This window comes from Salvia miltiorrhiza, chromosome 1, assembly GCF_028751815.1.
Source record: "Salvia miltiorrhiza cultivar Shanhuang (shh) chromosome 1, IMPLAD_Smil_shh, whole genome shotgun sequence".
Lineage (NCBI taxonomy): Eukaryota > Viridiplantae > Streptophyta > Magnoliopsida > Lamiales > Lamiaceae > Salvia > Salvia miltiorrhiza.
In genome coordinates, this window is record NC_080387.1 from 23,349,398 (window position 1) to 23,376,531 (window position 27,134).

The 27,134-nt window shown below is 37.8% G+C and overlaps 2 protein-coding genes and 1 long non-coding RNA gene across 6 annotated transcripts; all 3 read right to left on the reverse strand.

Annotated features, from left to right (window-relative positions):
• Positions 1-6,373: 6,373 nt before the first annotated feature.
• On the reverse strand, positions 6,374-7,904 carry LOC131007061 (uncharacterized). Of its 2 annotated transcripts, none has more exons than XR_009095882.1 (2): positions 7,503-7,904; positions 6,374-6,627 (listed from the first exon to the last, which is right to left on the reverse strand). It is a non-coding gene; the product is annotated as an uncharacterized LOC131007061 (long non-coding RNA). The 2 variants fall into 2 exon arrangements; XR_009095881.1 differs by having other exon boundaries at positions 6,374-6,631.
• Positions 7,905-14,579: 6,675 nt separating this feature from the next.
• Positions 14,580-16,908, reverse strand: LOC131007062 (pentatricopeptide repeat-containing protein At4g37170-like). Its single transcript, XM_057934207.1, has one exon. The coding sequence runs from the start codon at positions 16,748-16,750 to the stop codon at positions 14,717-14,719; it is 2,034 nt and encodes a 677-aa protein (XP_057790190.1). The 5' UTR covers positions 16,751-16,908; the 3' UTR covers positions 14,580-14,716.
• A 5,740-nt stretch (positions 16,909-22,648) lies between these two features.
• Positions 22,649-26,755, reverse strand: LOC131007063 (zinc finger CCCH domain-containing protein 53-like). 3 transcript variants are annotated; one of them, XR_009095884.1, is made up of 10 exons: positions 25,460-26,749; positions 25,049-25,165; positions 24,778-24,957; positions 24,602-24,696; positions 24,260-24,523; positions 24,089-24,176; positions 23,809-23,988; positions 23,647-23,727; positions 23,351-23,573; positions 22,649-23,117 (listed from the first exon to the last, which is right to left on the reverse strand). XR_009095884.1 is itself a non-coding variant. In XM_057934208.1 (9 exons), the coding sequence occupies exons 1-8, from the start codon at positions 26,170-26,172 to the stop codon at positions 23,694-23,696; spliced, it is 1,671 nt and encodes a 556-aa protein (XP_057790191.1). In that variant the 5' UTR covers positions 26,173-26,755; the 3' UTR covers positions 23,139-23,573; positions 23,647-23,693. The 3 variants fall into 3 exon arrangements, 1 of the variants encoding a protein (XP_057790191.1); XR_009095883.1 differs by having other exon boundaries at positions 22,649-23,130; XM_057934208.1 differs by lacking the exon at positions 22,649-23,117 and having other exon boundaries at positions 23,139-23,573; positions 25,460-26,755.
• Positions 26,756-27,134: the final 379 nt, after the last annotated feature.

Genomic DNA, 27,134 nt, shown 5'->3' on the forward strand with positions numbered 1-27,134 from the left:
ATAGATAATTAATTTATTTGAGGCCCATCTTTATTCCTTGTATTTGGTCCCTGGACTGGCCCAAAGTCTCCTAGCCCAAGAAGAGAGAGAACACGCCTCCTACACCTAATCTGCGCCTCCTACGTATTTATTTTATTATAAATACAGCTGTCAGCTCTCAGGAAATACACACTGATAAAATTAGGTTCTTGAGAGCTGTGTGGGGCGCAGGAAATCGTGTGGAGCATTCTCTCTTGGGACTTTCACAGTTCGTTGTCCATCCAACGGTGAAAGCTGAGCGGGATACAGTTCAGAAGATCAGAGCTGGAGTCAGATTTTTCGCAGGAAATCAAGTTCTGGCAGTTTCAGGAGAACGGCCATAACTTCCTGCACAGAACTCCGATTCAGGCGAAACAGGCGGCCACGGAAAGCTCTCTCAAAGACGAAGAAGTCATATTTCTGGGCAGAATACGATTTGAGGACGATTGAGGTTTCAAACAAAGGCTTGAAGCTGAATGGTCTGTTCAGCTGCGAGTTTGACGAATTCTTCTGAATTCTTCAGGTATTTCTGAACTCCAACGTGCAGCACTTAAATTCATAGGAGCATGTTAGGGATTAATCGTTGTATGATAAATTAATAATAATCTAAGAAACGATCATCGGGCAAACGGAACGTTAATTCAATTTAATATTCCTTCAGAAACACCACGTGTTGTCTTTGATGAGTCTACAGATGATTTCAGGAAACAGGAAACTGAAAGATGTGTTGAGAACACTAAAGTTTCCAAAGCTGAAATCCACAACACTGAACCTTCTACTGTCTTGGTGTGGGGACCAGGAAAAGACGAAGATACTGAGAAGCTTCAGCATCAAAAGATCAGCCAAAGGTCTGAAGTTCAGACTGGAGCCAATGCAGATGGCATCAGTCAAGGGGGAACTCCAGTTGAAGATCGAGTTGAACATGCCGAAGCTGCTCCAGCTCAAATCTCCCCTGCTACAGAAGGTGTTCAACACTTCAGAACCATTCTGACTGAAGAAGCCCCACCATCACCAGAAGAGATCAAGAAGTATCGAAGATGGTTTGAACTCCATTCAAAGGAGAACATCATTGGAGAACCATGGGACGGTGTCAAGACTCGAAGATCAATGTGCAACCTCGTCTTTGATATCAACCAGAACTGCATCAACGAAGATAAGAATTTCAGCTATTTCTTATCATCTACAGAGCCCAAGAATGTCGAAGAAGCTCTGAAGTCCACTCAATGGGTCATCGCAATGCAAGAAGAACTCAATGAATTCAATCAAAATTCAGTTTGGGAGCTTGTGGATCGACCGAACGATGCAAAGGTGATTGGTTTGAAATAGATTTTCAAGAACAAGAAAGACGAAGAAGGAAACATTGTGAGAAACAAAGCAAGGGTTGTAGCAAAAGGTTACAGTCAAGAAGAAGGAATCGACTACGACGAAACATTTGCTCCAGTTGCCAGATTGGAAGCAGTCAGACTATTCTTAACCTTCGCAGCTCACAAAGGTTTCAAGGTACACCAAATGGATGTGAAGTGTGCATTTCTCAATGGAGTGCTCACCGATGAAGTCTACGTGGAACAACCTCCAGGATTTGAAGTTGTTGGACCAGAAAAGGTGTACAAGCTGAAGAAAGCGCTCTATGGCTTGAAGCAAGCTCCAAGAGCCTGGTATGATACTCTCTTGGAGTATCTTGTTGAACAAGGTTTCAAGAAATGATTTGTGGACAGAACGTTGTTCACTCTCAAATAAGGAGAAGATCTCTTGCTTGTTCAGATTTATGTTGATGACATAATTTTCGGATCCAAATCCGAACACATGTGCAAAAAGTTTGCTGACATCATGACCAACAAGTTCCAGATGTCCATGATGGGAGAAATGAATTTCTTTCTCGAATTGCAAGTCAAGCAGACCAGCGAAGGAATACTGATCAGTCGGTCCAAGTATGCCAAGGAACTGATAGCCAAATTTGGTATTCAGCACATGAAATCAGTCAAGATCCCTATGAATACAAACTGGAAAGTTGATCCAGGTTCAGAAGGAAAATCTGTCTCTTCGACAAGTACAGAGAAATCATTGGATCTTTACTGTATTTGACTGCGAGCAGACCAGATATCGCGTATGCAGTCGGGGTTTGCGCAAGATATCAGTTAGATCCAAAGGAAGCTCATTTGGATGCAGCAAAGCGAATACTACGATATCTCAAAGGCACACCCAATTTAGGATTGTGGTACCCAGCAGACGACGACTTCAAGCTCACCGGATATTCAGACTCGGACTTTGCAGGATGTAAAATTGATCGCAAATCAACCTCCGGAACCTGTCAATTCCTAGGCAACAAGCTCATCTCATGGTTTTCAAAGAAACAGACTTCAGTCGCCACCTCCACAACTGAAGCTGAATATGTTGCTGCCCTGCTGCTCACAACTCATATGGTTAGTCTAACAGTTGAAGGACTATGGGATAGACGAAAAGGAAGTCCCAATCTATTGCGACAGCTCCAGTACTATTGCAATCTCCCAGAATCCAGTTCATCACACCAGAGTCAAGCATATTGCTATTCGATATCACTTCATCCGTGATCATATCGAAAAGAAGAATATCTCTGTTGAATGGATTCCAACTGCTGTTCAGAGAGCGGACTTGCTGACTAAAGCTCTTCCAGAAGAAAGGTTCAACGATCTGTGTGGAAAGATCGGCCTCATCAACCCAGAAGAGTGATGTTGTGTTTGAAGATCTTCTCAAACTGTCATGCTGACTGGTGGTCAACCAACTCCTGTTCTACGACCGCTGACGTAGAAAGCTCGAGACAAGCGCTCATCTGAAGAGAAGTCATCCTGATGAATCAACCAGGATCAAGTGGTATCGACTGACTACGATGATCAGTCGATCAGTAAGTATTTTTCAAACTTACCATTTAAAATCAGTTATTTCAGTTAAGAGCTTTGTGTTTTAAGTTCAAAATCCTTCTCTAACTGATCAGTTTCTTTCAAAACCTTTAACTGATTGTTGGAAAATGGAATATCCAAGAAGGACAAGTATTTTAAAAGGGAAAATCTGTTTTGATTGAACTTGTCCTGATCTTCTCTAAAAATCTTTCCAACCTTTTTGCCTCTGTGATCAAATTTCTTGAGAACCTCATTGACACGACATAATGCAATGATACCTCTCACCTTTTTGAAGCGTCAGTCCCCTGCAGTGACGGCGGACGTGAATTTTTCTTCAAAAACATTTTAGGCACAGTTTTCGAAAAACTTTTTATCTTCTTACTTGGTACAAAATTTGTCTATTTATACCATGATGTCTTCAATAGTTTTTCTGCATCAACTAACAAATCTCCACAGCCTTCACTGTGAGAAAAATTTTCAATCTTTCCAAAGTTGCAGAGAAAATTTGTTCCGACGAAAGGAGAAATCAATGACTGCAAAGTCATGGAGTGGGAGAATGACGCTCACATACTTGGTCTTCACCGGACCCTTCCACTGGATCTTAACGTCTCTCCGACGTCAAAGTTTTCTCTACCCTCACTTGTATCCAGCGAAGCGAGTGTCTTCCATCCTCATGCCCGGACCATACGGTTTGAAGTACATATCTCAACAAGACGGACTTCACCCTTTTCTCAGGCGAGCTTCTCACCTTTTGTGAAGCTTCCGTGTGGTGTAACAGCAATGAGCAGGAGCTCGTTGTCAACCGGCGCAACGTCGACAGTGTCTATCCTCACGATAGCCGCTGATTCGATTTTCCTTACCCACACACCTCTCCTCTTATGCTTCTTTCTCTTCACCAAAAACCCTCTCCTCGACCTCATTTGGTTTGCATGTTCACTGCTCTCTTCTTCCCAGTTTCGAGAGCCATGCAAATCAACCCATGCCCCTTTCTTCGTCTCCTCTCATCTTTCACTTTCTTCTTTTTCTAAACCTCCGCATTCTCCATCTACCTCTTACCCTCAGCATCTTTCTCTGGACCATTCTGCGATTCTGTTTCCTCGCAATGGTCTTAGCTTCATCCTTCAGTCAATTCTACCTTTTTGATGTTGCCAAAAAGGGGGAAAGATCCCAAGAGACTTATTCTCAAAAGACTGAAGACGATCAAGAAAAATGATCATCTCAATGATCATGAGGAAGATTAGCCAAAGGATAAGACCTCGATTCAATGGAAAACAAGTGAGAGTGGAACAAGCTTAGGAACATGACGACTGAAGACAGAAAATGAAGATCAAGAAGTTCAAGGCGCAGCGATGCAGACTGCTGGAGTCCATGGGTTTCCCATGTTGTTTTTGTTTTTCTTTTCACTCCAATGTAAGTCTTGCCCTGTACCTCGACTGATGGCTTATCAGTCTTTCTTTAATGAAAATAACTTCTTTTTGATCTCAACCTGAAGACAATGACTCTTTGTCCAGGCTCTGATTATGTTTTTATGTCTCTTTTCTTTGTTCTTTTTTAGAACTGTTTCGTTCTTAACTCTAAGTACAAGTTATTAGGTTCTATTGTTAAGGGGGAATTGTATTCACGCCAGTTTTAGAACTTTTGCTGTGAGTTCAGTCTTTTTGTTTGTCTAGAAGTGCTGTATGGTTTTGGCATCATCAAAAATGGGGAAATTGTTGGGAACCTTGTGGAATATCCTAATCCTTGTTTTGATGATACCAAAATCCATAGGTCTTCATTGTAATAGACTAGAACAGTTTTCAACTCAAGTGTTGGAGTTCGTTTCTAGTTTAGCTTGCGGTTCTGAAGACTGAAGACTGAAGACTGAAGGACGAAGGACTGAAGACTGAAGACTGAAGACAGAAGATACCAACTGAAGTATCAGTTGAAGAATCAGTTCGGAACTGATTACTTAATGCGTGCTCCGTGGACTCAACGAACTGATACTAAAGTCAAGTATCAGTTAAACCTTCTTCCTCGGACTGAACTTCCAACGTTCAAAAGAAGCCACGTACTCACAAAAGTACAGCCGCATTAAATGCAGAGATCTCAGGATCTCCTTATCTCTGCAGAGGTCATTCCTATTTGATGGCTACTTTATCAGAGACGTCACATCTCCTGTCCTTCAAGAGAGCCGTTTCCACCAAACAAGGAACCTCGAAGATTGAAGCCTCAGCCCAAATTCGAAATGCTCTCCAACAGAAGAAATCTTGAAGACGTTCTCCGTCAATGGATCTATTCAAGACCTCTCCAATAAATAGCGCTCGAGGATCGACTTCAATCTTCACCGATTCAACGACATAAGTTGAAGCTCTGCCAAAATCGCTACTCAGCCTAAAGCTTAACCTCCCCAAAGCTTGAATCGAAAAAGAGAATTCCAAAGCCAAAATCAGTCAATGCTGATTACATATATTCTCTTAGACCTTAGGCAAACCTCTGTTTACCCAAAAGCCACGGTCAAACTTGCTCCAAAGAACTTGTTCTTTGAAGTACAGTTGGCAACCGTTCAAACCTCCTTTCAAGAAGAAAGAGTAGAGTGTTTGAGTGATTCGGAGTTCAGGAAGGTACTCTGACTCTGAGAAGTCTTAGTGCGGGTTGTGTTAGGCGAGAGAAATCCGACACGAGTGAAGTGTGGGTACTGAAGAAGCGGTTTCTTCAGTGGTACGGTTGTGTGCACCCGGCAAGCACACGGTTTGGTTTGCAGTGCACCTGTTAAGCACTTGCGGAGTGGATTGTTAGTCTGATCAACCGACCGTAGATGTAGGAAAGGGTTTTTCCGAACCACGTAAAAGTCTCTGTGTTATTTACAGCTTTCAGTCTTACATTCTTACTTGTGTTGTTTCAATTGATAAACTGAATACCGAATAACTGCAAAGAGAAACATAAGACTAACAACGTGCTCAACCGAGGCTATTACGAAACTAAGTTTATTTCCGCTGCGTATGATATCAGTCTGACTGATCTATCTTCTGATAGTCAGGAAGAGTGTTATCATCTCTGTTTTAGCAAACTCGACTGAAGCCTTTACGTGCATCAGTTAAGTTCCAGTAACTTAACTGATAACTCCTTACTGAAGAGTTTTCAGTATCAGTCGTCAACCCTGTTTGGTCAAAACTCCTTTCAGTTAACAGGTGTCATAGTTTGCGTGTAAAGTTTCGCTTTGATCTCTATCTTGAGATTCCTCAGTTTGAGGAAAGAAAAATAGTCTATAGGTGTATTCTCCCCCCCCCATACACCTATTCGAGACCCTCCGGACCTAACAAGTATCGAGACACAAAATATGTAGCCTCATAATTTGTTTTATGTCTCGATATTAATATTATGGGACCCTTATATGTGTCTTAAGATGAATACATGAGGCACTTATTTTGACAGTCAAAATAAATTAGGGACACTATTTTTTATAATATTAAAAAGTTTATGCCTAAAATTAGTATATAAAAGCATTTACTTTACAAATACAATCATAACATCGTTTTTTGATATATCAATAAATAGTATCATCAACATTTCAATAACTAAACAATCCAAATGGCAACTCGATATGAATCAAAAGTCCTATTATTCATGTCCAACATCAACAAGAAAAATTAAAGTCACAAAGTTTATTATCTTCTATCAGAAAACAAAATGTAAAACTAACACCTCCATGAAGATCCTCTGATCTTGTTCCTGCATCAATTTTCATCTTCATCCAAGACTGTCTGAATAGAGAAAATAGAATAATAACTTACAGTCAGACATTACTTGTTGAAACAAATATACTCCCTCCGTCCCTAAAATAACTTCCTCTTTTTCCATTTTGGAACGTCCCTCAAATAACTTCTTCTTTCTTTCTTTCCATTTTTTGACATCTACCCCACCATTAATAATACTTTATTTATTCTTACTTTTCACTTTTCATCATTCTCAATATTAATTATAACACTTTTCACAACTTCCAATAATAATTATATCATTTTTTCTCCACTATCAATACACTTTACAACTTTTCATTAAAACCCGTGCCGTCCCCAAAGAGAAAGTCATTTCAGGGACGGAGGGAGTATATAACAGTCTCCACAACTCTCGCCATAATGTATTCATTTGTCCTGATTGCATGATTCTTTGGTGAAAAGAGAAAATTCATCAATCCAACACAGGCATAAACATAGCAAAACTACAAAAGAAGACTAAATCAGTGAATCCTAGAATTGAGGGGGGAAATGAACAAGTTAAATCTACAACCAAATAATCAGTTCAAAATTGTACATCATTGATTAAAAATCCCAAATCGAGATTAAAAATTAATTAAATATCATAATCAGACAAAAACAAGTTTGGCAACCAATCTAGCTATAGTAAAAAGAAATTCAATCGTCTTCTCTCCCAAAAACAAAAGAGGAATTTCAAGCGAAAGGAAGTGCCTGCATCTCTACTCCACCCCACCACCCCAATCCATGACAAAGATTTATGTTGTCGTAAAGTCCTTCCATTTGTTTGGCCAGCAAACTACAAACTACTTAAGATTGAAAAATACCAAAGACATAAAAAATTACTTAATATTGAAAAATAAGAAATAATTTATATGGATACCTGAAATTGCAGAGCAACCAGATGAATCTTGTTTAGAATTTTGATTCCCTTGTTCGGGTACTTTAGTTTAAAACCTAGACTTCTTCTATGGGGCTTTCGATTGGAGCGAGAACACTAGTGACAGCGCCGCACAACGCGCAAAATCGATGCCTAGGTTATGGGTAGTAGGTGCAGCGGCGACTGAAGCATTGAACAGGATGTTGACAGCGCAGCGGCTCGGCGATGAAGACGGCGCAGCGGCAAAAATAGTGTGAGGCACAATGAATTTCAGATTTTGAGTATTTTGGCTGGTGTGAAATAGAAAATTGGTGGAAGTTTCACTAAGAGAGAACAATGAATGAAGGGGATATGGGAGTGAAATTGGCTTAAGGGAGGAGTCCGCCAAAATAAGGAAGAAAAAAAAAAAAAAAAAAAGCGCGATTCTTCCCCCAAAAAATTTTAATTACTGAAACTTATCATTTAAAATATTAAATGTCTTTACATTTAGATAGTATTCAACAATTGTCCCAAAACATATATTTAGAGACACTAAATAAAAAATGCCTCTAAATAAGTGTCTCAATATATGTTTTTTGTTGTAGTGACTCTTGGAACTTATAAGATGTTTCGAAGTGTTTGGTTAATTAAGCTTATAAACTGGAGATATAATTTTTAGTTAGAGAGAAAAAATCTTTGTTAGAGAGAGAAGAAAAAAATAGAATGATATATGGTGAAAAAAAAAGTCATACTCCCTTTGTCCCTGAAATAAGTTCTGCTTTTTCCTTTTTGGGACGTCCCCCAGATAAATTCTTCTTTCTTTCTTTCCATTTTTTTGCAACTACCCCAACACTAATAATACTTATTTATTCTTACTTTTCACTTTTTCACCACTCCCAATAGCTTTTCACAACTTCCAATAATAATTATGATGAGGAGTAATATATGCAGAGCAGAGGAATCGACTCGGACAGAGGAATCACTAGGGTCGGAGGAATGGACCCCATCAGAGGAATGAACTTTACCAGAGGAATGAATTCCGCCAGAGGAATGCGGCCTAGTCAGAGGAGTCACCAAAGACAGAAGAATGATCTATCATGCGAGATAGTCAGCGGTAAGAGTGACCGTTTCACTCGGGGAGCGCCAGAGCAGCGGAATCGCCCGTCTACGGGCAAAATTACCACTATGCCCCTGACCACGCGGGGAGCATGTTTTCAGAGATGAAATTATTATTTTACCCTTCTATTATACTCTATAAATACCCCATGCATTCCTCCTATGTAACCTATGTGCTCTTCACTTAATACAACAGCAACTCAATTCTTTCTCAGCAATTCAACTTTCTCTCCCAACTTTTACGCTCAAACACTAGGTAAAATTCGCAATCTAACTATAATTCACCGATTAAATCACCACCCGTTCATTCACGATTCACCAAATTATAATACTTTTTCTCCACTATCAATACACTTTACAATATTTCTTAAAATCCGTGTCGTCCTCAAAGAGAAACTTATTTCAGGGACGGAGGGAGTAGTTGAGTTATTTTTGTAAAATAAGTGTTGCTTATAAGATAACTAGCATTTGCATCCCGTGCAATGCACAGAAAAATATTTTTTATTTTTATATTAATATAAAAGTAATACTAATTCAATTATTATATTTATAAATATAATAAAATTTTAATTTTAATTAAATATATTTAAATTAAATATGGAAAAAAATATAAAATATTTGACAATTATAAAATTTGATATTATGAGAAACAAAAATAAAAGATTAAGTTAAAAAAATAAAAATAAAATACCAATTAAAAAGAATTAAAAATATATTTATTCAAAAAAGATGAGAGAGAAGAGAGAAATTTATAAAATTTTAATATTTAAATAAATTTAATTTTTACATTTTAAATCAAATATTTTCATAAAATATAGTATCTTATTAAAGCTCTTATCGCGATCTTTAATTTGATATGCATATTAAATATTTTATTATCAATCGAATTTCACAATTTTGGAAAAAAAATGTAACAACAAATAAGAAGTTAAAGAAAATGAAAATAAGAAGAAAAATACTACTACCTCCGTCCGCCAAAATTATGTAAAATTGCTTGGGCACGGGATTTAATAAAATTGGTGATGATTTTGATGTAGTGGAGAAAGGGTCCCACCACTTTATGAGATGTGTGGTTGAGATTGAATTTTGAGTGGGTTTTTTGTAAATAAAGAGTGTTAGTAAGGATAAAATATTAAAGAGGATGGTGGGACCATTGCCATAAAAGGAAAGTGACATAATCTTGGCGGACGCCAAATATAGTAATTTTTACATAATCTTGGCGGACGGAGGGAGTATATAGTTTAAACATAAACCTTCAATTATATTATAACAATAAAATTGTCACTCAATTTTTAAATTAATTTGAAATTAATTTTAAATTGAAAACTCCATTTCTAATATAGTATAGATAGATAGATAGATAGATAGATAGATAGATAGATAGATAGATATAGATATAGATGTATAGTATAGACCAAAACGCTAAATTATTTCTAAATCAGTAAAATTTTAACGTTTGATTTCTCAAATCAAAGACTCGAACGATTTGATGTGGATTTAAAAGTTTGAATTGCCAAATTTTTTGACAAATTTGACTATTGCGAAAAATTGTGAGTAAAAAATATCAATTAGAATTCTTTATTGTCAATTTATGTGATATTTCGTATTAAATTCGTGATAATTGATATCTATTAATTGATATTTCATCTAATATTTGTGGATAAGATAATGGGGATGTGGTTTATTTTTAACCACCATATTATACATATATGGGTTAAGTACCAAATTCTCCCCTATCGATGGCGTCCCTATCGTGTACATGACCCTATAGTCAGGGTCAGAACTGTTTACTACCTCAATGTGACAAAATCGCACCAAATACCCTCTCGTGTTTTAACGGTGTTTAACACCGTTAGATTTTTTTTATTATTATTATACTCTCTCCTTGAACCTCTAGCACTTTGACCTCCCCCTTCCACCCGCGAGGCCAGAATCAGATCGGCGACACCCCCGTCTCCCTCTGTTCTCCGGTGGATAGCACTGCCGCCGCCTCCCAAGTCTCCAACGATCGCAGTAAGGCCGCGACTGCCGCCTCCCTCTCTTCCCTTCCATCTCATCTTCCCCATCTAAACCCTAGGTCCCCATTCTAGACGCCACTTCCTACCCCCTTCGATCTCCGGCGAACGCACGGCCAGAGAGCCGCCTCCACCCAACCCAGGTCCCCAATCTCACTATTTTCTTCGCTCAGTCGGACGGCAACCTAAGCCACCACCGTTTGTGAATGATTCTTTCCTCGTTTTTGGATGGCGGACGAATTCAAGATGTTAGCAGTGGTGGCGTCCTCCAACTGGCGTACAGGACCCTATAGTCAGGGTTATAGTTGTTTACTACCTCAACGTGGCAAAATCGCATCAAATACCCCCCTTGCGTTTTAATGGTGCCTAACAGTGTTAAGCATCGTTGAAACGCAGGGGGGTATTTGGTGTGATTTTACCACGTTGAGGTAGTAAACAGCTCTGACCCTGACTATAGGGTCTTGTACGCGATAGGGACGTCATCGATAGGAAGAAACTTGGTACTTAACCCTACATATATTTTCAAAATTGCCACTCAAATCAATTTGAAATTGAAAACTGCCTTTTTAATATAGTATATATGGGAAAATAAGTTGAGGTAAGGGAACTTAATTTTTGGGGAGCTTATTTTTACAACTTATAAGCTTTTTAGTAACTTATTTTAACAAAAACTTTGAAGGAGGTTATAAGTGAGTCAAAGGGTTTTTTAGGACAGTAACTTAGGTTGATTTGGAAATTAGGACAATAACTTTCGGATTTGTAAAAATAGGACACTAATTAATAAGTGTTGCACCCGCAGGACATTTATCGGTCAATTATCGAATTTTCGGACTTTCCCACATGGACCAAACACATGACATCCTATCTTGAGCCATAAAAATGATGTGTTTGCCACATAATCAACCCCTCCGTGCGGGTTGTCATGTGTTTGGTCCGTGCAATAAAGTCCCAAAATTCAATAATTGGCTCATAAATGTCATGCGGGTGCAACGCTTATTAATTAGTATCCTATTTTTACAAGTCCGAAAGTTATTGTCCTAATTTCCAAATCAACCTAAATAATTGTACTAAAAACCCTCTGACTCGATTATAAGTTCATAAACAGCTTATAAGTTGTTTTAAAGAGCTTATAAGCTCAGCCAAACACATTCAAACTATTTTCTTAAAACATGTGTCCACCAAAGTGTTATACTATTAGTGGACGGAGGAAGTACATTTTTTCATGATAATTGTAATTTTTATTCACAAAAAATTGTATTTTTAGTTATTCGGTCAAATAATTATTGTTTTAATAAAAAGTAATTATTGATATGAAGAAATGTAATATTTCAATGTTATCTTTTTTTTATGTCAAGTATTTTTTTTTTTATTCACGATATGATGTACTTTTAATTATTTGGTCAAATAATTATTATAATAAGAAAAAAATAATTATAGATTCTTTGGTTGAATTTGCCCTTAAAAGAATGCCGCATTGTATTCGACGTCCACGTCCGCATGCACATCCATAATAAACTATAATTGATATTTTGGGGCTTACTTTAGGCTAAAATCGATAATATGGTCCATTTTATGTAAACGGATATGATTTAAGTTATTTTGATGCATTTGCTCTATTTTAAATTATTTTGAACTTTTAGTAGCATTCATATAATGCTCAACCATAAAAGGAATCGATAATAATTTATGTAATAATGTTAGAGGCAAAAAATTTACGAAAGATAATTGCATCATTTCCTTACAAAACAAAACTAAATAAATAAATGCATCATAAATTAAGTTATTTTCGGACGAATGGAACATGCCCAATTGCCCATGATAATTAAATTGGAAATGGTGATTCTGAAGACCCAACCTATACCAACAATAATTAGTAAGAATTGAAATGAACATGAAAATGACAATTCCTTCTGTTATTTCACTCTCACGCGTGAATCATATTATTGAAATACAGAAGTATGATTAGCTTTAGAAAATTATACCTCTAAAAAATTCTTTAGAAAACTAGACTATTAAAAGTAAATTCTAAAGGTGGTAATGATCGATAAAATATATAATTGAGTATTATTATTCTCAAGATTAGGATTTTTTTTATTTCACTCTTTCAATGGGATATAAATCAAGTAAAATAAGTTCAAATGATTAAAATAATCAAGGACCTTGAGATATCTTAAAATTCTAATCCATTTAAATAAATAAATGAATAGTCTTACTATTTTTATCAAGATTAATTCTTAAAAGTAAACACCCTTAAAAAAAAGTAAACAACCTAACACAGATATTCACTTTTAAAAAAGTTGAATTTTTGAACATATTTATGGTAGTGAATTTTTTTTATTATTTTGTGTTAATAGATGGTTAATGCCCAAGGCCTGAGGTCCAGAGTTTGAATCCACCGTAATGTAATCTTTAAATTTCTTTATTTATTTATGTAATTTATAAAAAAAATAACAATAATAATACTCTTGAAGAAAAAAAAAATTGAAAATACTAATACTGTTAATGTAAATGTACCAATTTACTTTTAATGATTAAAAAAAAAAAAATCACCACCCCCAACTCCCTCGCCGCACATGCACCGCCCGCTGCCTTCCCCCTCTCCCTTCTGCACATGCATTCGTTGCCGTTGCTACTCTCAGGTCTTCTTTCTCTCTCTCATCGTCTCTTTCTCTTTCTCCCTTTTCTTGTCTCCCTCTTTTCGTCAATTCTCTGTGAAAACCCCATCCTCCGATGTGAACTTTGTCTCCCATTGTGTCCTTCATTTTCACCAGACACGACGAGGTGTACGTCGTTGCAACGACAAATGACGATGCAGGAGGAGGACGTCGCGTTGACGTCCGCCTCTCTTATTTCCCATTTCTACACTACTGCCACCCTCTCCATTGTGTGTCGTTGTTGTCCTCCACCATAACTGACGCCGCTATGTCGCCGTTGTTCTCAATCTCCACTGCTTTATCTATCTCTCACTTTCTCTCCCACTTTGAAATCCCCAATCTCTAGGATTTCATTATGTCTCTCTCGGTTCTCGGTTTTCTAGCGAGAATCGTCGTTGTTCTCTCTCTCTCTCCCCAATCTATAGGATTTCTTTCTATCTATCGTTCTCTCTATCGACACCGCCGCCTCCATTGATTATTACATATTTTTGTGAAAAATTGTATAATAGTGCAAAATAATTTTTTTTTTTTTGAGGAATAGTGTAAAATAAATTATTACACAATTTTCACATTGTTTTCACTGATTGCAAAAAATGTGTAGCAATTCAAAATACATTGTTACACACTCTTCGTGACTATTACACGATTTTGCAAAATAATAGTATGAATTAAAAAAAAAATGTGTAACAGTGTATTTTTTACACTTTACACATTATAAGGGTCTTTTAATCAAGAAAAAAAATGTGTAACAATGTATTTTTTACACTTTAAACATTATAAGGGGGTTTTAATGAGAATATTTTTATTTCCACAATTTTATTTATATCACTACAATTTCTTTTTCCTATATAATTTTGGTTATAATAAGGTGCAACCTTTTTTATTTTTCCTACTAAAAGCATTAACGAAATCGTGAAGCCAGTCACACCCCTAAATCTTATCCTCCTCAACAATTGTAATTGTGGGAATTTACGCGCAGCGTGGACTATCCCAAACGCCACGCCATCTGTTGATGACGATATTGAGGGGTCCATTCCCAAACGCCATCTGTTGATGACGATATTGAGGGGTCCATCATCATTGGATTGGGTTTTGGCTCTGATACCATGTTAGAAATGGATATTGGGCCATTTCTCCCTTAAAAGGCCTTATAAGGGAGAGGGTTGCCTCACCATATAAAGTGGCTCATGTCACTATCTCCAATCCAATGTGGGACACTTCAATACCTCTCAACAATTTACACTGCTCCTTTATCCTTATAAATAAATATGTGAATCAGATACAGAAAAAATAAGAGTAATAACACAAGCTTCGAATTCCCAAATTTCAAATTCCAATATGTTCACTTATGCAACCCGCCATTGAAGAAAAATGAAAGTGCATCGGTGTTAAACTGCTACGCTATACAAATACAATAAGAATAGAGTTGCAGCAACTGGTAAAGCGCTCAAGATCACCAGTAATCATGGCAAGAACAGCTCCCCGACTCGAAACAATGGAACCTACTCGAGTCCCGCACGATTATTTTCCTCTCTGCAATCCTCGACACAAACTTAAGGGCCGTGTGGCAGTCGACGCAGGTCCTCAAGTTCTTGAAAACCTTGATGGGAGTCCCCGGAGGAGTGCTGATGATGCCGAATGCCACTGCAAGTTTCTCGCTATGGTACGACAGATTCTGCTCCTTCTGCTCTTCCTCTACGTCATGCAGCACGTAATTCGTGTGAGGGACAAACCCTTCTTCCTTCATCCTCTTCGTCATCTCACCCAAGAACTCGAATATCTCATTTGATTTCGGATGGGATTCATCTCCAACCAAGAACACATGCACCTTCCGGTTGAGGCTAACCCAACTCATTCCAGGTTTCTTCACCACTCCTCTCTCATCCATCACTTGTCTCACCTTCGCCACCTCCTCCCACTTCCCTGCAGTGGCGTAGATATTAGCAAGAGTGACGTAGGTAGCTGCATTCTCGGGTTCAATCTCAAACAAGACCTCAGCAGCTCGCTCTGCAACTTCGTAGTTCCCATGAGTCCTGCACCCACCAAGCAAAGAAGCCCACACAAACTTGTCCGGTTTCATAGGCATTGCACGAATCATATCCTCTGCTTCCTTGAATCTTCCCGCACGACTCAAGAGATCAACCACACAAGCATAGTGGTCAGCCGTGAGGAGCAGCCCATGTTTCTCCTTTATCAGGTGGAAATACTCGAGACCTTTATCGACTAAACCTGCATGAGTGCAAGCAGATAGAACACCTACAAAAGTAACATGATCAGGCTGAGTGCCAGACCAAAGCAGCATATCAAACAGCTTGAGAGCTTCATGGGGCTGCCCATTCTGAGCATATCCATTGATCAACGAGGTCCACGAGACTAAACCAGGCCTAGGCAGCGACTTGAACACTCTATCCGCTCTCTCCACACTACCACACTTGGCATACATATGCACGAGCGCGCTAGCAGCAAAAGAGCACGGATCAAATCCAATCCGCATCATGTGCCCGTGGACCTGCCTGCCCAACTCCTCCGCAGTTTGGTGAGCGCACGCGTTCAAAACCCCTGCAAACGTATACTCGTTAGGGCTAATCCCACAACGCAAGAGATCAGAAAACAGAGAAAGGCCATCTTCCCACCTCCCATCTCCAAAATATCGATCAATCATTGCTGTCCAAACCACAATGTCCTTGCCTTGTACTCTATCAAAAATGTACCTCGCCTCGTTTAGGCTCCCACACTTGCCATACACATCCAACAGAGCACTCGAAACCACGGCATCAGACTCCAACCCTGTTCTGATTATACGCCCATGAATCTCTTTCCCCAAGAGCAGCGACTGCATGGCAGCCGAGGCCGCGAGAGCGCTAGAAACGGTGAACTTATTGCACATCATCAGCTTCTCATTTCTCTGCATTAGTCTGTACAGTTCCAAGGCATCCGCGGGTTGCTTATGCTTCACGTAACCGGAGATCATGGCCGTCCAGGAGAAGTTGTCTCTATCAGACATTTCATCGAACAGCTCCCGCGCTTCTAATAGCATGCCCATTCTCGCGTAGCCCGAGATCAAAGTGTTCCAAGAACACAAATCCCTCTCACGCATTTCATCAAACAGCTTGCGGGCATCCGACATACTCCCGCATTTGCAATACATCTCGAGAATCTTGTTGGAGATGAAAACCCCAGCCACGAAACCCGAACCCGAGCGAGTGATATGGTCGTGGACTCTTTTGCCCTCATCTAGTGCCCTCTTTTCGATACACAGTTGCAGGATTCTTGAATAAGCCTCGGGAGGGGGGAGAACTTGATTTTCTAGCAATGGAATCACGTCTTTCAGCCGTTTCTGTTGGCAGAGATGTTGGATGGATTCAATGAAATGGGCATCTCGATTTGGGAAGAAAGGTTTTGGCGGTTGAATGGCATGGGGTGTGGAAGAATATGAAGAAGAAAGAGAAGTAACTAATTTTCCAAGATTAAATGGATTTCGCATCATTGTTTACTCTGAAGCTTTGTTGTGCATACTCGTGGGTTTAAGGGAAAGGCTGTTTCTAGTGCGTATGTTGTTTTAATAATTTACTCCCTCCTATTATTTTTTGCACTATTATTAAAAAGAATGAGATTATATTATAGTGTAAAATAGTTATAAAATATGTGGGTTCATATAAAAATTAGGATAAGTGAACAAAAGGAATAATAATGATTTTTCAAATGTATCTTAACTTCAGGATTTTTGAACAAATATTTATTTAAAATAAAAAGAAATACGGCAGAATTCAATTTGATTATTGGACGTGTACCTGTGGTCCTTGTCAGTCGGGAAATATAGAAAACGACATCTTCAAGCCATTTAATTGCTCTCAATTTATTTTGCATAAGTATCAATAATACTTTTGGAATTATAAATCGGGATTATATTTTTTTGACTTTAAGAGAGAGGGATCGATGGAGTTTGATCCCTCGACCTCACTGTTTGTAGATAAAAATTCGCACCGCTTGATATCCCTTTAGAAACTATAAATCGGAATTATAAGAGCATAGACAATGGAACTCATTGGATTTGCTCAACAAGCGCCCCAACGAGCCCCTTCGCTTTGCATTGCCAAGCTTAGGGGTGGAGCAAAATACCGAAAAATCAGTATACCGCACTTACCGTACCGAAAATACCGAAATTTCGGTATACCGAAAATTTCGGTACGGTATTGTACCGTACCGAAGATTTTCGGTACGACAACGGTATCATTTTCCTCATACCGCGGTATACCGATATATACCGATACCGCGGTATATGCCGAAAAACCGGTATATACCGTTGTTTAGGTATATACCACCGGTATATACCGATAGTATATACCGAAAAAATCCGTATGCCATCGGAATCAATTATATATATATATATATATATATATATATATATATATATATATAGGGTGCCGCTATTCAATGGACTTCCCTTAGTCTATAATATAAGACTAATTTATAACCATAGATTGTAGATGATCTACGGCTGGATTTTAATTAAAATCTTGTGTAGAGTGCATTTAATAAACTAAATTATGCATGCCGAATTATGACGTAGGGGTAAAATCGGCCACTTGAATTTGACTCCCTAAATTCTCTATATGGTAGTTCCGATTCTGTAGCATCAATTAAAAGTAATATTAAGATTTGCAATGATTACTTGTAAATATGTTCAATGGAGTGACGAAATCATGGTAGTAAATGAATTACACCTAAAAGTTCACCGAATCATTTTGAGGATTTGAGATAAATTTGAATTTTTCTTAATCTTGTATACTCAAAATAATTATTATCCTCTGAATCAAAAAAAGATTGTTCATCTTTCCACACTTAGCCTATAAAATAAAACCCAAACTTAGCCTATAAAATAAGATTCATCGTGGACCCTTGGATTTTATTAATTCCACGGTCAGATCTTCACTTCATAATCTGTAGCTAAATAACGTTAGACTAGGTATTAGGGTGATTAAGTAATTACATAATTATAATAACTATCCCATCCTTTAATTAAGGGATCACGATTAGACCAAATACAAACATTCCAAAATTAAAAAGCTTCACTAAATAATTCACGTACAAGTAAGTTAAAAAATCTTCACTAAATTCTTAGATATTTCTACTGATCATGCATTATTCTTACCGTTTTAATTTAGAATTCATACAGTAATTATTACAAATAATTTTTCTAACAACTCTGTACGAATTTCGCTAGCATCTTTGTACGAATTTTGCATTAAAAATGTATGAATTATTACTGACATTTTATTACATTTAATCAAATTTCTCTTATTCTTTTTACAAATAAAAATTCATACATAAACCCAAAATAATTCGTGCAACAGATATAAGGTGAGGCTAAAACAAATAATTCACACAAAAACCAAAAATAATTCGTGCAATCAGAAATAATTCATGCAACAAATAATTTTTTTTACATAAACCAAAAATTATTCATGCAACAGATATAGGGTGAGACTAAAATAAATAATTCATACATAAACCAAAAATAAATCATGCAATCAGATTAATCCAAAACATAAAAATTCATACATAAACCAAAAATAATTCATGCAATAGATGCGTATTTTAATGAAAACAAATGATTCATACATAAATAAAAAACAATTCATGCAATCAGGAACTCATCATACTCTTCAGCCACAAATCCGTATGAATTTTTTCATTTATTAAATGAACTATACAATACACAAAAAATGGAACAGCCGTGAATTACAAATAATTCATACATAAACAAAAAATAATTCATGGAAATAATTTGACCGAGCTGCCTGTGCAGGCGATCTTGGGCAAGGATGTGGCGGGGGATTCCATCGTGTTCTTGAGGGCTGAAAATGAGGACCTTTGTGTGGGGATCCGTAGGGCCAAGTTGGGGACTGTGGGCGGGAATGAAGTGTCGTCAAGGTGGAACTCGGGGACAGCAAATGGTTGAAAGCCGTGTGCCGCCTCCTCCTCATCGTACGTCGCTCCTGCACACAGCGTCGCCGTCAGATTTAGACGGCGATCAGTAGCGCCGCCGCCACCACCACAGCTCACGTCAGTCCAGCACTGTCTTCACGTGCAACCGATGCGCCGTCCAGACACCAACCCGCGCGTCGTCAGCGTGCCTACTCGATTCAGAACCACCGCGCCAGCCTTCCTCCACCTACGCCAACCACCAGAACCACTGCGTAGCCTCTTCGTTTGAAGATTTAATTGGATTGAGAATCGGAACCAAATGAGTGTAGATATGGAAGAGGAGATCAAATTAATCTAGAACAATCGGTCATCTCACCCGTTGTATTAGACTTGCTTCCTGCCATTTACGTCGCCTTGCTAACGGACGGCGCGTTAGGGCCGGCGAGTTTATCAGTCAACTTGGAGGGGATGAACGAAAACCCTTGTTTTCGTAGAGAGCTTTGTGTTGAGTGTGGAAAGATGAACAATCTTTTTTTGATTCAGAGGATAATAATTATTTTGAGTATACAAGATTAAGAAAAATTCAAATTTATCTCAAATCCTCAAAATGATTCGGTGAACTTTTAGGTGTAATTCATTTACTACCATGATTTCGTCACTCCATTGAACATATTTACAAGTAATCATTGCAAATCTTAATATTACTTTTAATTGATGCTACAGAATCGGAACTACCATATAGAGAATTTAGGGAGTCAAATTCAAGTGGCCGATTTTACCCCTACGTCATAATTCGGCATGCATAATTTAGTTTATTAAATGCACTCTACACAAGATTTTAATTAAAATCCAGCCGTAGATCATCTACAATCTATGGTTATAAATTAGTCTTATATTATAGACTAAGGGAAGTCCATTGAATAGCGGCACCCTACATACATATATATATATATACACATATATATATATATATATAGGGAGGTTCAAATGAGAACCGAGATTTAAAATGAGAATGGAGAACCATCCTCAATTCTTGGATCATGAATATCAACGGCGGATGCATCATTTTTATGGATGGATGCACCATCTGGGTCGAATCCTGGAGGGAGCAATTTTTTTTTCATTTTTCTCCAATGGAGTAACTTTACACGCTAGTGCAGTGTTTTCAATTCTCATTTTAAATTGCAGTTTTCACTATAACCAAACCAACTCATATATATATATATATATATATATATATATATATATATATATATATAGAGAGAGAGAGAGAGAGAGAGAGAAAAGTTAAACAGAGAATGCTAAATATTTAGAGAATAGAGAATTCGTCAAATAAAAACGAACAGATCTACAATATTTACGAACAAATCAATGTACCGCATGAACAACAATTTGCCCCGGGTTCGAATCCTGCTGATGACGAGTTTTTCTCTTTTTTTAATAAATACGTCTATTCGTCAGTTATGTTGATCTGTTCGTAAAATGTATAGACTTGTTCAAAATGAAATATATAATAATTCTCTGTTTAACTTGACCCTATATATATATATATATATATATATATATATATATATATATATATATATAGGGGAGGGCTAGAATAAAAACACTCTTAAGTGTATAAAATATAAATGATTTTCAGCCCTTAGATCATCAAGATCTACGGTTGATTCGTAACCATGTTGGATGAATTCGTGGTCCTGAGTTCGAATCCCAAAGGTAACAAAAATTTATTTTTCGCAATTCGTAACTCTGTTAGATAAATTCATACGTGTTCTGCATAAAATTTGTAAATTAAGAAACGTTTATATTTTATACACTTAAGAGTGTTTTTATTCTAGCCCACCCCTATATATATATATATATAGGGGATGGCTAGAATAAAAACATATTTTTTTTTTTTGTATAAAATAGGAATAATTTTTAGCACTTAGATCATCAAGATCTACGGTTGATTTATCACCTTGTTCGATGAATTCAGGTCCTGAATTTGAATCCCAAAGGTAGCGAAAAATTTATTTTTCACAATTCATACAGTTACACAGCCAATTCATACGTGCTCTACATAGAATTCATACATTTTAATTCGTTTATAGTTTATACAAAAAAATGTGTTTTTATTCTAGCCTATATATTAGGGTTGAGTTTTGAGTTTCAGTAGTACCGTGTCTTTAAATAATATATATACTGATTGGACGTAACATTTTGTATATGTGGCGCGCTAAAAACGCGATACGTTGCAGAGGACTTTAAAAGCAAAATACACGCAAGGGTAAAATAGGATTAAATTTTTTGGATATTAATTTTTTTTTTCATCTGAAATTTTTTAATGCATATAAATATAATTGAACACGAAAATGCATATAAATATATATATATATATATATATATATATATATATATATATAGGCTAAAGTTCAATGAAGAAGGCCTAAATGTAAGAAATAAGAGAGAAGTAATCTAATCCGTTGATCTTATCTAATCTAACGGACATGATTTATTCACGCCATGTTCAACGGATTTTTTCGTTGAACATATGGGGGGTCGAAACCCAGAACCCCCAAAAATATTGTATATGTTCACGAATGTTCAACGAAAAAATTCGTTGAACATGGCGTGAATAAATCATGTCCGTTAGATTAGATAAGATCAATGGATGAGATTAGTTCTCTCTTCTTTCTTACATTTAGGCCTTTTTCATTGAACCTAACCCTATATATATATATATATATATATATATATATATAAACACAAATATGCATAACTTTACACACACAAATGCAGTAAGGTCGCTGCATCTCTTGAACCGGCGGCCGCCGACTCCCCCTTGCGCCCACTGTCACCCGAACATTGCCACCTCTCAACACCTCTGCTCATCACCAGCAATATATTTTTGTGTGTAATGTTATACATATTTTTATTTACATATATGTATTTTTGTGTTCCATTATACTATGTATTAAAAAAAAATCAAATGTCAAAAAAAGTCATATTAGAATTTTTTTTATTTTATTTTATCTCTGCGTGCATTTTGCCGCGTGTCGTGTTCTTAGTGCACCAGATGAACAAAATACAATCCAAAATTACATACTATTTGAGACTTGAGTACTATATGATCTTATTCCTATAGGGTTTGAGCTCTTGATTTATTTATTTATATATTCAAAAAACTAGTATGAGAACTTATTTTTGAAACTTATAAATTATTTAAAAGCTTATTTTGATTTTTCTCAAATTAAGAAAAGCGCTTATTTTGAGTAACATGTTTTTAGAGTTGAATGAAATCTTGATAGCCAATTACACCCCTAAATCCTCCTTAACAACTTACAATAATAGAAATACGGCAGGTACGTCACGCTAATCAGAATTAAACTTGATGATTAGGTCCGACATTTTCATGAAAAACAACCTAGAGACTAGACATGTCCTTATGTCGTCAATCGGGAAATACAGAAAATGACATCTCATTTAATTTGCATAAATAAATAAATATGAATACTAATTTTAGAAAAAATAAAAAAGAAATACCCATGTGTCTTAGGCCCTTTGCCCACTTGAAAGAAACTACAAAATGAGACAAAAGAGTACTCTAAAGGCCTACAGGCAGCCCTTTAATTATGCCACAAAAGAATTCACTTTTTTCTCCATTTTCTCCTCATTATTTTTTGCCCTTTAGTAAGGTACCATTTATTTATGTTACATGATTCAGAAACTTTTTCCTGCTTTCTTTAGGAAAATAATGATTCAAGCAATGTTAAAAGGATGCACATCATCACTAGCAATTTAATTGGATCTAAAAAGAGTAACAGTAAAAATCCCTTTTTCCAAACTTCACTTAAATTTACGGAATATTCTCAAACGCCTCCTATTTTTTTTGCATTGGATGCAAATATCCTGCAAAACCCTTTCTCTTTCCTCACTTTTTCCTGCAGATTTGAACTTGATTGTAACATAGAATACATGTCAATATATCATAAATTAAAGAGTAGGTTGAAAAAGTAAAGGTTACAGGAGAGGAAAAGTTATATAAATTGCCAATATATCGTTGCTAGTGGTTGTAATATGCTATTTAGTTGTGTGGTGTGGTCCAGCACACAACTACAGTGAGGGTACAAAATGTGCAAGTGAGAGAAAGAGTGAGAGAGAGAGCCCCACTCACATTAATCAGTTCATCTGTCCTTTTACCCATGCATTGTATATCTTGTAAGTAGTAGTAGTAGTATGGTATTGATGAGATCATGGCAACAATCTTGATGGAAAGCTTCTCTTAAAGATCCTTTCTTTCTTTTTTTTCTTTTTTTTTTCCTGCTGTGTGGGTATTGCTTTTGGCCATACAGCTATTCAACTTTCTTCTACTTCCTTGTATATGCTACACAAACTTGCTGCATCAACAAAAATAAAGTTTCAAGAAATGAAATTTAATGATGAAATTGCACAAGTTTCGCAGTTGCTTACCAAGCTAAGCTAATTCCTGCTTCCTAACCATCACCACCTTCTAACAGCTACATTTCAATGGCTTCTTGCCCGGAGGAAAACCTGAACGTTCGTTGCACTAGTGAAACCCGGCTTCTTTCACTGAGTTTAGAAACATAATTCATATAAGAAGTTTAATAGTACCTAGGCATTTGTAAGTAACACGATTTGAGAGAAGCCATGGTGAGGGGAGAACCACCAGGCAGCAAAGTAGTATCGATGGATGATGCAGGCCGGCCATCGTCACCTTCAGCAGGAGCCTGGTTTTCAGAAGCTGATTTTGTAGGAGAAGCGAACAGATTATCTGGAAGAACGTGCTCCATGCTGATTTCAAGTCCAACACAAGAGGAGATTATTGTTTCACATCAACTGACTGTTACATTCTTGGCGAACAATTCAATGCGCTCTCTAAATAAACAGATACCTTTGATGGAGATCAGAATCATTGTTATTAAACGAAGATTCAGCTCCTTCAAACACAAACTTCTCATCAGCAGCTGCATCATTGGACTCTATAATAGGGCGAACAAAAACCTCAAGTTAAGGTACAAACACTAGGATACATAAATGAAAGACGAGCATCAACTGAGCTCACCTTCTGGATCATCTTCATTGATTGCATGAGACGAAGCAGTGACATGCTGATTCATAAGCAATTGAGATGTTCTTGGCGAGGAATATGGGACGCCGGAAGGAAACATTTGCATATAGTGATTATTATGGTTCTGAGCTTTTAGGTCCCTCAGCTGCAACCTCAGCATCCTTTGACCTTCAAGTTCAATGGCGTGCTGCAATTCCGCTTCGTGTTCCAACTTCTTTCTCAGAATCATCTCCTGTGGACTGAACATCAGTCTAGGTCCTGCACGAGAAACACAAACTTACAGCTAATAACTCATCTCTCTATTGGAAAAACAAAGCAGCCAGTAATTAAGCTCACCAAAGGGGTGATCGAAATGCTCCCTAGAATCAATTCCCGAAGGGCTTAAACAAGACGAATACTCCCCTCTCTCCAACTGTTGCTGCTGATGCTTCCTACAAATAGTTGAATCAAAAACTAGTTATCATCGGCTGGGGAGATCATAACTGAGACCAAACAGGCGCAAAGGCTAGTACTTTTCTCGGACTTTTCCTTTCTCTTTGTAAGGCTTGACAAGCACTCTAGAATCACACACAAAATGAGGATTCCCTTTTGCCAAGATAAGCTTGACAGTCTCCGGGTAGACAAACGTCACAAACCCAAACATCCGCTTCTGCTGGTAGGGAATCCTAACATCTTGCACCGGCCCAAACATGCTTGAATGTAGAAGAACACAACAGAAACACAATCAGCACTCATTCTTGCACATGTGAAATCAAAAATCCCAATTAAATCACAACCATTTACCTAAAGTAGTTGGAAACATCCTCTTCCTTGAACGTGCTGTCAGCCGGGAATGTCAAGTATATTTGTCGAGCACTTGAGCTCGCGGCAGAACCCAATCCCATCGGTGACAAGTCACCCCTACCAGTCCAAGCAGATCACAATACTTAAACTCATCACAACACAACAGCAATTGAAGCAACAATGGTTGCATTGCAAAACAGAATAAGCCCCAAGATATGTGCTCTATAATATTTTCAAAATGTGCATTTTCCCCCTTTCTCTAACCATAACTTCAAATTAGGGCAAGAATAAGCAGAAATCAACTATGCACAATACTCGTACATTCAAACACAATGTGCAACAAAACGAAGTAAATTACAAGGGAATAATAGTCAATTAAACGCAAAGAAGGCGAATTTGGGGAAAAAATACCTAAGATTCTCATCCATGCACTTATTGTAAGCAAAGAGGTTGTGAGCCCCAGAAGCCATGGCGGCCAGCCTCTGCTGCTGGAAGGCCTTCATCTTCATCATCTCGTCAAATCCGCCGCCCGGAGAGCCGACATCGGCGGCCTCAACGGAAGCGTTATCGGCGTGAAGGAACTTACAACTACCCCCATTCTTGCAAAACCCTCTAGCGAAGTACATGCAAGGGCGCCAGAGAAAGCCATTTCCATTCCCGCCTCCCCCATCCTCGAGATTAGCCAAAAACGCGGCGTCATTGACGGAGCAACTCCGGCGGTGGAAGGCGTGGGGGCTGTTGACGTCGTCGGCGTAAGGAAAGACGAGAGAATCGCTCCTCCCGCTGGGGCTGATAATGGGGTCGTCGAGAAAGGAGTCGTCATTTCCGGCGGCGTAAATGGGGCGGGGCGTGGACCTCTGGAAAGGCGAGGAGGGGCCGGTGAAATTGAAGGCATTGTTGGTGGGAATCATGATCCTGGGCGAATTGGAGTGGAAAGGGTATGGAGAAGCGAGAGCAGCCTTCGCTTGGTAGAGCAGCAGAGCGTCGGGGCTGAAAGCCAGCCTTATCATCTCCTTCTCGCCCAAGTCTTGAATCAGAATGTAACCCATGATTTTGGAAGCGTTTTCCGGATCCAAAGCTTGGATCCTCGACATCACGATGTTGGTAGCCTCGGATTTATCCATGGATGAGAGACTGAGTGTTTTCAATTACTAGTAAATGAGAGAAAGAGAGAGTAGGGTTTTAAGGACAAGACTAAAAACCTTTGTATGGAGAGAGAGTGAGAGTGAGAGAGAGCAGAGAGTCATGGCATGGTATGGAATCTACGAGGATTTTAATCATCTTATGGAATTATTAACAATCTAAAGATTTCATGAGTTGGTGCATAATAGTATGTGTGGATAAGTACTAGCAATCTTTTTTATGGGGGTATGTGTGTGTGTTGAGTTGGATTTTGGTATGTTTTTTCAATTTTCCCTCTCTCTCTCTCTCTTCCAATTATTTAGGCATTTTCCCCTCCCTCTCTCTCTCTACTTAAGCTGGCGGGAGTTCAGGGCAGTTTCGTTTCTGCAGAGTCTGGTCAAAGATTGGGGTTGGAGAAGATGAGGCAATGTGGTTGGGGGGTGGGGTGGGGTGGGGTGTGTAAAAACTTGGAACCACAATTTTTGGTGGCACTGCAAACCTGCTGTCTTGGGCACTGTAAAAACTTTCATTTCTCTCTCTGTCTCTCTCTTGCTTTATTCAATACTCTCTCTCTAGAATAGAGTGCTCTCTACGTATATACGTATGTGTATGTATATATATTGTGGGTTTGTCCTTATAGAACCGGACAAAACAAGGCTGAGTTGGGAGTGTGCATTCAGATCTGTATCAGGAAATGTTCGTGTGTCCACTGTCTATTTCATCTCACTTATTTATACTCTAATTTTGGAACTATAGGTCTCTTCCGCTGACATATCAATATGGCTCTACCTCACCATTGTTTTGCTTCTTAAATTGTTTCCTAAATCCACCTTCATTTCCAAGGGAACATAACATACACACCTTGAGTTTTAAATATTTCATTTAAAACCACATCTTGCTTGAGAGTTTCGGAAGTAAGAATATTTCAATTTCTAGATCTTTGACATCAACAACAAAAAATTGT